Source organism: Elephantulus edwardii, unplaced genomic scaffold, assembly GCF_000299155.1.
Source record: "Elephantulus edwardii isolate Elephantulus edwardi_28Jun2011 unplaced genomic scaffold, EleEdw1.0 scaffold00233, whole genome shotgun sequence".
NCBI classification, from domain to species: Eukaryota; Metazoa; Chordata; class Mammalia; order Macroscelidea; family Macroscelididae; genus Elephantulus; species Elephantulus edwardii.
In genome coordinates this window covers 1,263,014-1,277,909 of record NW_006399983.1, presented here as the reverse complement: position 1 = coordinate 1,277,909, position 14,896 = coordinate 1,263,014, and the positions used below count along the sequence as shown (strand labels likewise).

At 47.6% G+C, this 14,896-nt stretch overlaps 1 protein-coding gene across 1 annotated transcript; it reads left to right on the top strand.

Annotated features, from left to right (window-relative positions):
* The first annotated feature begins 3,097 nt into the window (after positions 1 to 3,097).
* On the top strand, positions 3,098 to 10,638 carry RCVRN (recoverin). Its single transcript, XM_006898561.1, has 3 exons — positions 3,098 to 3,550; positions 8,924 to 9,035; positions 10,478 to 10,638. The coding sequence occupies exons 1-3, from the start codon at positions 3,170 to 3,172 to the stop codon at positions 10,591 to 10,593; spliced, it is 609 nt and encodes a 202-aa protein (XP_006898623.1). The 5' UTR covers positions 3,098 to 3,169; the 3' UTR covers positions 10,594 to 10,638.
* Positions 10,639 to 14,896: the final 4,258 nt, after the last annotated feature.

Here is a 14,896-nt window from a genome sequence, read left to right as displayed (position 1 = left end):
TCCTTTAGTAGCCAATTGTACTAACTGATTGAGAAACAAAGCAAATAAAATCCCTGCCTTCATGACAAAAACAGAGTATGTCAAAAAATCTAAGTGCAGTAGAGAAAAACGGAAGATGTTTGGGGCCTGCTGACTGTTTCCTGTAGGGTATGTGCTGTTGTAGTGCAAATAGAGCAGACAGTAGAGGCTTTGCTGTGAAGGAAACATTGAAACAAAAACAGTTGAGATGTGTCAACAAACAGATGCAATGCTGGAAGCACTGACTCTTCTATGCCAAGACATGACATTTGGAAGACAGTTGACTGGTCAACCAACTAGAAGAGATCCATATTTGTGCCCATTCCAAAGAAAGGTGGTCTCTCAGAAAACAGAAATTACTGAAGAATGTTACGACTATCACATGCAAGCAAATTTTGTTGAAGATAATTTAAAAATGGTTGCAGCAGTACATAGACAATATGAAGAGCTAAAAAATCTAGCCATATTCAAAAGGATGTAGAACAATGCTTATCATTTCTGATGGCATTGATATGAGCTGAAAGCAGAAGATCTTTAATTTGGGAAATCTGAAAGCAACAAAACACAGATGAAAACCAGGAAGATCTTTGCCCGCGTTTTGTTGACTATGAAAAGATATTTCACTGTGTGGATCATAACATATTGTGGATAACATTTAGAAGAATAGGAGTTCTAGGACACTTAACTGTGCTCATGTAGAACCGGTCCATAGAGCAAGAGGATACCATACGGCTTAAAATCAGGAAAGGTTGTGAATGATTAAAAAAAAAATTTTAAAATCAGGAAACGTGTGTGTCCTGTTTGTGTCCTTTCATCAGACTTACTCTATTTGCTGAGCAAATAATCTGAGAGGCTGCAGTTTACAAAGAGGAATGCAAAGTCAAGTTCAGAGGAATACTGCAAATGATGCCCCCATGCTTGCTGAAAGCAGAGGACTTGAAGCCCTTACTGAAGATCAAAGACATCATATGCCTTTAGCGTGGTTATACCCAAACATAAAGAAAACAAAATTCCTCACAACTGGACCAGTAGACATTATTATGATGTGAAGAAAATATTGAGGTTGTCAAGGGTTTCATTTTGCTTAGATCCACACTTAGCACCAACAGGAACAGCAGGCAAGAACTCAAAGGCCATATTGCATTGTGAGCAAATCTGTGACAAAAGGCCTCAGTAAAATGTTTTGAGAAGCAACGATGTCACTTGGAGCAGTAGACCAATTTTTGGTCCACACCATGGTATTATATGTAAGGGAAAGCTGGACGGTGAGGAACGAAGACTGAAGGATTAATGAATAATAGTCTTTCCGCGAAGATGGTGCTGAACGCGAAGAAAGAAGCCCCTGTCCCTCCCAAAAATGAAGTCAAAGCAAGGGCATAAAAGACCAAGAAAGTGGTCCGGAAGGGTATCCACAGCCACAAAAAAAAAGACGATCCACATGTCAGCCACCCTCCAGCAGCCTAAGATGCTGAGACTCCGAAGGCAGCCCAAATACACCCGGAAGAGCGCCCCCAGGAGAAACAAGCTTGACCACTATGCCATCATCAAGTTTCCCCTGACCAGAGTCAGCCATGAAGAAGATAGAAGATAACAATACACTTGTGTTCATAGTGGATGTTAAGACCAATAAGCACCAAATCAAATAATCTGTAAAGAAGCTCTATGACATTGATGTGGCCAATGTCAACACCTTGATTAGGCCTGATGGAGAAAAGGAGGCCTACGTTCAACTTGCTCCTGACTATGATGCTTTGGATGTTGCCAACAAAATTGGGATCATCTCAATGTTTGTTTGATTGATTAATGATTAATTTAGCTGGCTAATTCTAAATGGGTTTGACACTGATGTGTCAAATGTGATAATGGCCATCCATGGTGGACAGTGTTGGGTGGAGCTCCCCTATTAAAACAAGCTTGGAAGCAGGAGTGGCATGAACTTCCACAATAGCTTGCCTCCAGAAAACCTATGAACCTGGAGAAAGAATGAAAGTCAGGTCTTTTGTTCATAGGGTCGCTATGAATCGCCTATGACTCAACGGCACTTAACAACAACAACAACAATAATTCTAAATCAACTTTTTCTCAGCAAAAAAAGAATTTATGAATAATAAATATACCATGAACATGAAAGAGTTCAACCAGATGCCCATTACAAACGAGGATGAAAAATCCTCATCTCACAGGCTCTACATATGTGTTCAGGAGGTACCGGTGTCTGGAGAAAGACGTTGAGGTTGGTAAAGTGGAGAATACATGAAAAAGAGGAAGATCCTCAACACGATGGGCTGACACAGTGGCCACGACAATCAGCTCAAACATGACGAGGGTTGGGAGGACGTTACAGGACTGGACAGCATCTCATTCTGTTTCCTATGAGTCAACAGCCCCCAACAACAACTCATGAAGCAGGCAAAGGGTTAGAAGAACATCCTAAGCAGAGAGAGATTAAGAAATGTGCTTGTATTGTTGATGGTTGCACGAGATTGATGAAATGGACATCTCCGAATTTTACATGGAGAAAAAGGTACTTGGGGTCGCTCAGCTGATAAATGGCAAAGCTGTGACTGATCTCGGGTTGGCTGGACCTTCATGAGACAGTTTGCTAGGCAATTCTGTGCCAATTATGGGACTCCAGGCAGCTTCCCTGCAGTGCAGAAGAACAGCAAACAGCATTGCTCTTAGGAGGCCCCGCTTATATTGGGGGTGCTAGAGAGATGGATGAGGGTAGTAAGAAAAGGCTTTGGCACAAAGTCCTAGTTCTCGGTTGGCCCAGACAGACATTTGCCTATGAACTGAAAGGTTAGTGGCTAAATCCTTCGGAGCTGCTCTATTCTTCACACCTGAAGCTTGAACAGTTCATCCTGAAGGCTCTGACTTGCTGTCCTGGCATCCTGACATTCTCCCAAGGTACCAAAGCCAGCTGTTCATCTGCTCTCAGCCCTTTGTTTTAATCTTAAGAAGGTTCTGGGAGCAGGGCCCCTCCTTCCTCTAAGTACCAGACAGAACTGGCCACAAATCCTCCTAATCCCTGCTCCTTTGTCTTCTGTCTCTCAGCTCTGTAGCCACATCCCTTTGTCTACCGAGCCCGAGCCCAGGAGACCAGGTCCCACCCTGCAGCGACCACCTGGCTGGTGCCCACTAGGCCTCACCAATGGGGAACAGTAAGAGCGGGGCCCTGTCCAAGGAGATCCTGGAGGAGCTGCAGCTGAACACCAAGTTCACGGAGGAGGAGCTGTGCACCTGGTACCAGTCCTTCCTGAAGGAGTGTCCCACCGGCCGCATCACCAGGCAGGAGTTTGAGAGCATCTACTCCAAGTTCTTCCCCGACGCCGACCCCAAGGCTTATGCGCAGCACGTCTTCCGCAGCTTCGATGCCAACAGCGATGGCACCCTGGACTTCAAGGAGTACGTCATCGCCCTGCACATGACCTCCGTGGGCAAGACCACCCAGAAGCTGGAGTGGGCCTTCTCGCTCTACGACGTGGATGGCAATGGCTCCATCAGCAAAAACGAAGTGCTGGAGATCATTATGGTCAGTGCGCCCTCAGCCCTTCCTGGCTGGCTGGTCAGGGAGCGGGGTCATACCTTTGCTACTGCTACAGCTATAGAAGGGGGTAGGCCCCGGGAGAGGCTGGGCCAGGCCTGGAGGGGAGAATGGGGGTGCAGGCCTGCTGCTTATAGGATCTGGAGCACACAACAAGGAAAGGGAGGCACATTCCCACAGCTTTGTTTACTTCCTTAAGAAGGGCTCAGGTGTTACCCCACGTTCACAGTCTTAAACCCCTCCTCTTTTTTCCTTCCTATATCTCTTCTTCCCCCCTCGCTCCTTTCCCTCTTCATTTCTCCCTCTGCCCCCTCCTACCTCCCTCTCACTCCCTTCCTACCTGCCCAACTGTACTTCTTCCTTCAGTAAAAGCTCTTTCAAATATGTCAATTGGGAGACAGATTTGGGAAGCTCACACTTCTATTACCTATATACATGTAAACAATAAAAGTTCCACCTTTTCCACTCCACGACTCAAAGCCCAAGTATGTAAGCTGCACACATTGGATGTCTATCACATTTGCATTTTAACCTAATAACATGTTTCCCCTACACATACATAGGAAGAGACCAAAGTTTAGGGACAAAAATCTTGGTCCTAGATCTCCTTTTCTTCATAACACTGAGCGAGGTGCTTGGCCCTGAAAGCCTCGGCTTCCTTCCTGTCTCCTAGAACAATTTAACCACCATATCCTACTAGAACCGTCTTGCATGTTGGTGCTTCCTACCTTCAGATACATTCCAGCACTGGTTTCCTGTCTGTCCGTGCTGTCCTCATTTGTCATTAATGCGTTTGTGTGGTTGTTAGGGAGCTCTGGTGGGGTGTAGCCCTAACCCAAAGCGGGTATTGCTCTGACCTCCTGAATTCTGCTCCGAGGGAGAAATAGGGGCAGTCTCCTCCCACGTGACCCAGCTTTACTGGAGGGGCAGCTATGAGTAATACACTGAGTTGTGGGGTTATGTGCTGTCGAGTCACCTAGGACTTAAAACAACTCTATGAGCAACAGAGGGAGCTCTGGTGGCCTCGTGGCAAGAAGCTGAGCTGCAGTCCTGAAGGTGCGCAGTTTGAGGCCATCAGCTGCTCGGCAGAAGGATGGGCAGTCTCTTTCCATGCAATTAACTGGCTCTGAAAACCTGCTGGAGGGTCAGCTATGACTCGGTTCTGACTCTACAGCACACAACAGCTTGAGCAACAGATCAAAACTTTGTCCAGTCTTGCACCATCCTCACCATGTCCACCGTTCTCCACCCCCTTACTGCAGTTATTCATGTCCTTGGTGTCTTTAAAATAATTCTTATTTATTAGAAAAACAATCCAGAATATTTAGATGCATATGCTGATAAAACTTGCCTTTAATTCTATCAGCAATGATCTAAGTGTACCAGATTGTGAGGTTGGCACAGGAGAGGACAGGGTTCAGATCTGTTGTTCATACGATCGCTATGGGTCATACTCAACTTAATGGCACCTAACAGCATTCATTCTGTCCCCCAGAGAAAACTATTATTAAGAGGTTAGTACATGCCTTTCCAGAGTCTCTCAGCAGTGCAAATAGCAAACACTCTTTTACAGTAACCAAAAGGATGGTGGTTCAAGTCCACCTAAAGGCACATCAGAAGAAAGTCCTGGCAACCTACTGCTAAAAAGTCAACCACTAAGAACCCCACGGAGACAGCTCTCCTGTGCCGCACCTGAGGCTCCCGGGAGGCCGACTCAACTTGCTAACAACAGGCCAGTTTTCATATGCAGCTCCAGCTTTTTCTCTATGTCTTTTAAAGCAATCTCAGACTTTCATGTTTGTTTGAGGTGCTAGAGAAGAGTATTGAACATTCCATGGAAATACCAAGAGAACTAACATGTTTGTCCTGGAGACAATGAAGCAAAGCTTCTCTTTGGAGGCAAGGATTTTGAAGCTTCATCTCACATACTTTGGGCATATTGCCAGGAGGGACCAGTCCTTGGAGAAAGACATCATTCTTGGAAGGGTGAAGGGACCGACAGCTCAGACCCTGCATAAGATGGGTTCACACAGTAACTGGGGTAATGGCACTAGGTGTGTTGGAGACAGTGAAACTGGCTTAGGACAGGGCAGAGTTCAGAGCTGTTGTACGAAGGGTCGCTATGAATTGCAAGCACTCGACGGCACATAACAACAACATAAACAACAACAATGTGATGCTTATCATACCTTTCCTGTTTAATCATGAGTGTTTTCTGGATCATTAACTATTCTCCGAAACATCTCAAATAGCTTAGTATTCTATCTTAGGGAAGTATTAAAAATAATTCAACCATGCTCAGAATTTTAGACAATTAGGAGTTCTCATTTTGTTCCATTATGCAAGTCTTATTTTTCTTATTTTCATTTGTTCATTCTACCCCCTACTCTCCTCATTACCACTTGAGTATGGTTGGTTTTCCCCCTCTGATTTCATTCTTGTTAGGAGAGAAGATGTTCTTCATATTTTAGATCATTTTTTTGTGCATTTGTAATCAGGGTTTCCTTTGCACCGTTCTTCTGACTTTATTAGGGGAAAACCCACATAAAGTGGCCGAGGATGAAGCCCTGGTGAGTGGATTCAAGCTGACACTTTGCCTGGGCCTCCCGTTAAGGGCCAGCCCACGAGAACCTCTTTGTCATCTGGATGCGGCCAGGAGAGCAGGCTCCCCTGGACTGTCTGTGAATCCCTGCGGGTGGCCTGGGACAGTGGCCAAGTACTCCAGGAAACCCAGCTGCCTTGATGCCAACTCACAAGAGCCCTGGGAGTGTCGGGTTGGAGCTGTGCACCAGGGAGAGTCAAGGGCTGATTTGTTTGGGTTTGTTGTTGTTGTTGTTGTTGGGAACACAGAATGCTATGGGCTGTGTCACCAGAGCCCCTTTGACAGCAGACTTTTGGGGAGTAGATCACCTGGCTTCCTTTGAAGGCAATGTCTCCAGCCAAATCCTTTGAGCCACCTACAGATGCTATTTCCAGCAGAGGAAGGAGGAGAGGTCGGAAGGGGAAGGGGAAGGGAGAGAGGAAGAAGTGGGGGGTGGGGGGCCGGAGTCGGAAGTCAGGATTGTGAGCACATGGTGCTGGGACTCCAATAGTCACCAGATCACAGGGGCCTACGAACAAAGCACAGCGTGAGAGTTGAGGTTATGAGTTCTAGTTCCAGCTCTGCCATGAGCTAGCTATGTGGCTTTGGGAAAACCATACTCAGTGATGTCTGGGGCCCTTTCCAAAGCCATGGAAGGCTCTGCTTCAAGTGAGACCAGTAGCAGGTCCCTGTCCAGTGTTTGGCCCCCACACACGCACGTGGCTCCCATCGCTGGGGACAGGTGGCTGTGGGAATCACCTGCACTACATCTTAGAGGTTGAGCTCTGAGGGCTACCAGCTGAGACTGCTGCTTTTCCGGGTTCCTCATGTTTTACCGTCCAGGGGGCCAACAGGAAATGTCTCAACCCCTTTCATCTTCCCTTCCAGACAAAACTCTATTCCGTATTGTGCGCCCAGGGGAGGAAGAAGGCTCCAAGTACAGCAGAGCCCTCTACACTCCCTCCCTTCACACCTGCCTACACCTCAAAGCTGCCCTGTTGTGAAGGACACAGGCAGGAGAGGGTCAGCATCTCCTACTGCCTTGTGATTTAGACTTGCCCATCCCCGGTACTTCTACAAACCTACAGCTGGAAGGCAGCTTTGAGCCCACTTTGTCCCGTTCACGTGATCACAAAGTTCAGGGGGTGCTTCTTCCAGGCCCCCTACCTCCTTTATTAAAAGAATGAGAGTGACAGTGCAGGGAGGTTAGGAGGACCCTTGAGTGTTAAGGCACACCTTTCCCTCCCTCCTTCCCTGCAATGAGGGGCTTCCTGTGCCCTGGAAAACCATGGGAAAATTCTCATGGCACTTCCCCCTCTCCTTTCTGCAGCTTTGACTGGAGTGCTCTCCGAGGCATTCAAGGAAAATGGGGTGAGAGGACTATGATACAATGTAAGGGTGCAGGTTTTCTAGGGATCGAAGGTTCTCGAAGATGCAGGGTGACTCAGACAAGTCAGCCATCTAAGTTTTTTCATCTGTAAATTGAGAGCAACACCCCAATCATAATGGTGTCATGTGGGTTAAATGTAAAAATGCTAAAACAAATGGCACATAGTACGTGCTCAACAAATAGTAACATTGGAAGTATTAGCCAGCCCCACTAGACAATGGAAGTTGTTGGTGTTGCTGTTGTTGTCAGGTGCCATCGAGTTGAGTATGACTCAAAGAGACCCTGCGAAGAGCTGACCTGAACCTTCCCTATCCTGTGCCTTCCTCAAGCTACCAGATATTGTAAAAGCTCTACAAGTAATATCCCACAGAGCCCTCAAACTTAAACCTCCTTGGTGCCATGGGATTTTTACTCCTTTGTATTTTATAAATCTGTTTTTATTTTATATTGGTTTACATATAAAATTCATATCAATTGTGTTCCATTCATATACACATGTGTTTCACACATGCTTTCACATGGTGTGTCACACAATACATTTTGTTTTATTAAATTAATCACCATGATCTCTGCCCCCCATTTTCCCATCTTTTCAGGTCTCCACTGGATCTTTCCTCATTCCTTCCCCTCCTCCCTCTGCGGGCCAAACTCTGTGACCCTGTGATTTCCCTCCCTCCCCCCTGACAGGCTCCACCCACCCACCCCACCCCAGCTCTCTCCCCTTCCTCCTTTGGACTTTGATGCACATATTTCCTTTTTTTTAAAAAGTGTGCTGTGATTTGAGTAAAAGTTTGTTCACAAAGCAGATAGGTTCTTTATTCAATCATGGAGACACTTTTTGTTTTAGAACACTAATTATAATATCCGCACTGTTAGTGCATCCATCTGCCCTGTGATTCTCATTTCCCTGAATCTTCCTCTCCCACCCTTCCTGCCTTCTGAGCTTCATCCTTGGTCAAGCGCTGCTCTTTGACCTTCTAGAGTTGGTTATTCTGAGGAGCGAGTGCTCTCTGGTGTTACAGGTCACATGCGAGTGCATTTAATTTCTTATTTTTGTTTTCCACAAAATGTATGTCTGCAGGGTGAGATATTTCCGGCAGTACCCAGTGGTATAGAATAAGGAAGGAAAGTCATTTCTCCATGTTGCCCGTCCTTTCTGTGGATGCTGTGAAAATACAGTTGGTCAAGCCCGGCCCCCGGAGCAGGGCAAGTGGGGCCTGGATGCACATTGTCATCACTGCTTTAAATGACATGTGTCCTCTGCCCCCTCCAAGGTGGTGTAGGTACTGAGGGCCATTATAAGGGTGACTCACCGCCCTCCCATGGGCATTCGCAGGGTGGCCAGCCCCTCCTGCCCTGCTGATGAGTTCTTCCTCTCCATTCCGTGCAGGCTATCTTCAAGATGATCAACCCTGAGGACGTGAAGCACCTGCCAGAAGACGAGAACACGCCCGAAAAGCGAGCAGAGAAGATTTGGAAGTTCTTCGGGAAGAAAGATGATGGTGAACTGCTTTTTCTTTATCACCTTTGACTTGGCAGCTGGGGGCTCAAAAGTGGTTTGGGGAAGGGGGGTATTCATCCCACCACGCATTTCAGGGACGTCCGATGGGGTCTTTGGGGAGCAGGGTCAGCAGGATCTGGTTTTGCTGCTGCCCTGGGGCAGACTCTGCCAGAGAGTAGAGGGAAGACTGTTGTTATGTGCTGTCTAGTCAGAATGAGCTAAGCTGGTGGACTTGAACCACATGACTTGAACCAATGCAATTCCTTCCAACTAAGCTGCCAGAGCTCTCTAGAGGAAGGATTAGGAGTGAGCAAAGGGCCCAAAATGTGAACCACTGGACATCCAATCAGTTCAGCAAAGCTTTGCTGTGCATCTACTTTGTGCTAGGTTCTGTGAGACTACTGCTATGCCAAAAAAATTGTGGTGTCTCCTTCTGGGATTATTCCTATGTGGGGCCAATTTCCCCAGGAGACAAATGGTTTCCTGGGGGAGAGGGCTTTTGACTCCTTAGCCCCAAGTACACAGGTGCCGAGCACAGAGGTGGACCTCAGGAACTTGCATTTCCTTGGACTAAAATGAACCTACCTGCTAAGAGATGCACTGGTGGGTCAGTGGGAGAGTGCCTGCCTTCCACAGGGGGGGGGGAACCCCTGTTTGATGCTCAGCCAGGATGTCTCAAGAACACCACCACCTGTCTGTCAGTGGAAGTTTGCATGTTGTCTAATGCTGAGCGTATTTCAGTGGAGCTTCGAGACTAAAGTGGATTAGGAAGAAAGGCCTGGTGATCTGCTTGTGGAAATCAGCCTGTGAAAACGTCATGGGTCCCAGGGGTTACAATCCTGCTTCGTACTGTCACCACGAGCCACAGCAGCTCACAACACCTATGGGAACATTGCTGGGCAAGGCACTTTGGTGGTCCCGACCCCAAAGAGAAGATGATCAGGGCCTCTTCAGGGCATGAGAAGGAACTTGTCAGCCTGGAGGCATAGAGCTGCAACGTGTCACCACAGCAGACTCTTCCCATGCCCTGTGAGACCTGCCTTCTCCTGGCAGGGACCCCATCTCCTCTGCTTGCTGGCACTCTGGACCTGACCGTGCTTTGCTGTGCTCAGTCTCCCAGCACCTAAGGCTTACGACCTGGGATGATATTTGAATAGCACCCCCATAGACTAAAGAGCAAGGCAGGGACACCCACTCAGCAGAGGGGACAGAGCACCAGAGAGGCGTCCTGAGGATGCCAGGATTTAATGCTTCTTCCTGGTTCCTCGGAAGACCTAAGTGTCAGGGAGAAAAGAAGGGTGTCCAGGGCAGGGTAGGGTATGCTCACAGGCAGGAGTATCCAGGACGTTAGTTACTATCAGCCTCCTAGGGCCCCTGGCTAAGACAGCAGCCTGACTGCTCTGAAACAATCTGACTGCTTTTCCCCCCTGCCTTCCTCCACAGATAAACTGTCAGAAGAAGAGTTCATTGAGGGGACCCTGGCCAATAAGGAAATTCTGCGACTGATTCAATTTGAGCCTCAAAAAGTGAAGGAAAAATTAAAGGAAAAGAAGCACTGATGCCAACCGTCCAGCTCGCCTCCCTCCCCCACCACGCACACACCCATGCAGACGCGCGCAGAAATACACGCATACGACCTGAGCCACGTCCACACGCACACACATGCACGAACAGGCACACACACCCCGACACACAAAGCCACATGCACGCATTCACACAAACACCCACACCCTCTCCAGAGGTAGAGAGGCCTCCCAACCCACAGCATAGCTCTCTGCCAAACAGCTTCAGTCGTCTGTCCACTGGTTCCCCTTCCCCCCCACCCCCGCCCGTCCTCTGTCTCCCGTGTGTTCCCTGCGTCACGGCTCACCCCCGCCCCGCCCCTGCCCCACCGGTCCGTGCCTCCAAGGTAATCCCGGATCAGGTCATCAGAGTCCAAGATGCCGCCCAGCCTAAGCTCCTTTGAGGGATGCTGGGTAAGCAGGTTCCAATAAACGCAAGAGGAGCTGGCACACAGCTGGGCGAGTCGTTCTTGAATTAGAAAAGGAAATGATTTCTATCTGCCTGACCTAAAAAAAAAACCAAAAAACAAACATGATTGCAATGGTACTTGTAGGCCAGGATGCTGGGACTGTCATGAGGATGAGACAGACAGGATGCTACTCTCTTGTAGCTTGCAGGCTGGAGTGGGACTGGGACCTAGAAGAAGCCAGGACACCTGACCTGAGGTCACCAGGATGATGTGCAAAAGCATTGTGGGTAGACAGAATGAGCAGGGCTAGCCTGGTCTGGGAGGGTCTAAAAGACGTTTCTGGTGAAGAGACATTTACATTAAAACTCAGGGACTAGGGAGCTCCGGTGGCCTAGCAGCAAGAAGCTGGACTGCAATACCAGAGGTACGTGGTTCAAATTCACCAGATGCTCTGCTGGAGAAGGAGGGACAATCTCCTCCTGTACCAGTCAGATCAGATTTAACAGTAAACACAAAAAGAAACAAACAAACAAAACCCAGGAACTGAACAAAGCAGAGAGGATGGGTGTCAGGGTGGGCGTTGGAGGAGGATAGGGGTAGGGAAGCACTGTGGCTTGGAGAGAGCCACTGAGGCTGCAAGGGAGGAAGAGAGAGGCTACCTGACCTGGACATTGGGTGAACAGTGTGATGCCCAGTGATAAAGCTGAAAGCCCAAGGCAAGGTCCTGGTCCCTATAGTGTGATGTTTTGCTCAACCTTGTACATCCGTGGTGAAGCCAGAGCCAGAGACATGGCCGATTCGCTAGACATTGGAGGCAAGAAGCAATTTGCTTAAGGTCAGCCAGCAGATGAGCAGAGGCCAGGCTAGGGTGGCCACTGACCTGCACAGCCTCCTTGGGGATCTAGGGTTGACTTCAATGGACTGACTCTCCAGCCTGAAGTCTCAAAATGAGGGCTGGGAATATATGCCCTGGCCTCTATGGTACCCTCAAGGCTGGGAATCTCCATCTGACTGCATTGTAGGGTGTCACCCATCCCTACCCCCAAGTTCCAGCCACTGCAGTGACTCTGTCCCCTCTACCTCAAGTACTTCCCTTTGTGCCCTTAGAAAGATGAGAACAAACTTAACACTTACTGGTGGAGCGTTTCCTTTGAGCTTGACCTTGTGCTAGATGTTCTGGTGGCATTACTATGTTGAGTAGACATTATTGTTGGAAGCAGGAGTGTCACCCACTTCCTAAACAACATGCCTCTGGAAACTCTATGAACTTTGAGAAATGATAGTTATCGAAACACTTCAGGTCTTTAGTTCATAGGGGCACTATGAGTTGTGCTCAACTCCACGACAATCAACAACTGGCAATATTGCTCCCCACTTAGAAATGAAGGCAGTACTTGTGGACTAGAGAGTGGAAGTTGTACGGCCAACCCAAAGGCAAGTGGTTCAAATCCACCAGCCACTCCTTGGAGGGAAGATGTACAGTCTCTTTCATGAGATTTACAGCCTCTAGAATCCTGCTGGAGGGTCAGCTAGCAGCCAGTTCCGACTCAATGGCCCTTAGTTAAGTCGAGTGCTTGGAGGTGAAGACATTAAGGTCAGGCTGATATATGAGTGGGAAGTGGTGCTTAAACCCAACCAACTCCCTTTGATTATACTGGACTGCCTCAGTCTATCAGCTCTACCTGGACACGTTAGCATAGAGAATTCACGATGGGAGTGGGGACAGGAAGGGAGCTTATCCAGCACCAGTCCTACATTCAGGGACGAGGAGGGTCATTGTCACTCTGCCTGGACATCGTCAGAAAAGACCAGCTGCCAAAAGATCAGTTCAGGGACAGAAAAGGGACTATGGTGCTGATCCAGGGGTACAGGACACAACCAGTGCTCAAGGCCTCCATCTATTGTCCTTCCCATCACCCCACTCTGTCTTACATGAATGAAACTGGTTGGTTAGGGTGTGAGACGAGATTTTTCACTCCTCTTTGTGGTCAGGCTAAAGGATTAAAAGCAAACAAAAGAAACAGAACAAAAGCCAGTTGTCATCAAATCCCTTCTCAGTCATGGATATTCCACACGTGTCCGAGGAGAACTGTGGGCTGTACTGTTAATGACTGATTTTTAAAAAAATTTTTTTATATCAATCTTCAGACCTTTAAAGTATTTTTGTGTGTTCTTAAACCCCCAAACCTTTGGATAGCAGCCAAATGCTTTAATCCTTTGTCCTACCATGAGAGTCCAATAAAGGATCTTTGTGGGTCTGTGGTTCAAGGAAAGACTCACAGTGAGGCCACTGGCTCTTCTGTGGCCAGTGAAGAATCTAACACACACATCTCCTGCTAGCCTGGGTTTCAGGTTGGTTGGACTGGAGCCTTGTAAAACACTTTCACACTTTAGGGTGGACTATGCCAAGAAACACTAACCCAATTAGTTACACATTTATTACAATGGGCTGCCAATTAGTTACACATTTATTACAATGGGCTGCCTAGATGGTCTGTACCAGGATGCAGTAGGCTACAGAATAGGCTAGGGGGTGATGGAGCAGGGGCGCTTACACAGCACCAGTCCTGTGGTTCTGGGAGGAAAAAGTTCATGATAGGAGCATCCTGAGAGATGGAGAAAAGATTGAGGTCGTCAACAATTTCCGCTTGCTTGGATCCACAATTAACACTCTTGGCACCAGCAGTCAGGAAATCAAAAGACAAGTTGCTTTGGGAAAGTCTACTGTCAGGGACTTCTCCAGACTGCCAAAGAGCAACGATATCATTCTAGAGAATAAAGTGTGCCTAATGCAGGCCATGGTCTTCTCAATTGCTTGCTATGCATCTAAGAGCTGGACAATGACTAAGGATGACAGAAGAAGAATCTATTTGAGTTGTGGCGCTTGAGAAGAGTATTGAACATATCCTGGGCTGCCAAGAGAACAAACAGGTCTGTCCTGGAGAGGGTGAAACCATGTTGCTCCTTGAAGGCAAGGGTTTTGAAGCTCTGTCTCACATATTTAGGTATGTTGCCAGGAGGGATCGATCAATCCTTGGAGAAGGACATTATGCTTGGAAGGCTAGAGGGTCAGCACAGGAGAGGAAGACCCTGGGTGAGACGGATTGACACAGTGATTGTGGCAATGGGGGCAGCAGGTGTTTCAGAGACAGTGAGAATGGCTCGGCATAAGGCAGGGTTCAGAGGTATTGTTCATAGGATCACAACAGTCATAGTCTACTACTTGATGGCACATAACTAGAACACATGCCAAAAAAGCAAGGGAAAGGTAGAAAATCCCACTTGGGTGAATCAAAGAGAAAGAAGTAAAGGTGATAAATAGCTGTTGTACCACGACTCTTCCGGATGTTGAGGACTGAAGATCTGACACAAATTGGTGGCACAAATGGAAATATATTGGCTTGCTTAGTTCCATGGGTAGTGCCTGCTTCAGGTCTGGCTTACTCTAGGGACTTGGACAATGTCTCAGGGCCCATTTCTCCTGTTTCTGCTTTCTGTTGTGGTAGCTCTAGTCTGGGATAGTCTTTTCCACATGCTGGCAGGATAACTGTTAGAACAGAGAGTCTCATTCCTCATGGTTCTAATTTCAGTACAAAAGGGAAAATGTATTTCTTTTTTTTATTAGTTTAGTTTGTTTATTTTTCATTTCAATGAAAATCTACAGAGATTTTGGAATTCCATTCATTCATTGTTGCACCCTTCTCCCCGCACAAGCCCCTCCCCCCTGCACCCCCCTCCGTGTGCTCCTCTCCTTGAAAAGCAAAAGAAAAACTCCCTCATTGGTACACAATCCCCCTGCACCTCCCCAAACCCCACTCCCTACCCCCAAATATAATCCACTCTGCAACCCTCATTGCATACTCCTACGATAAAAATAATGCCCTAAAATA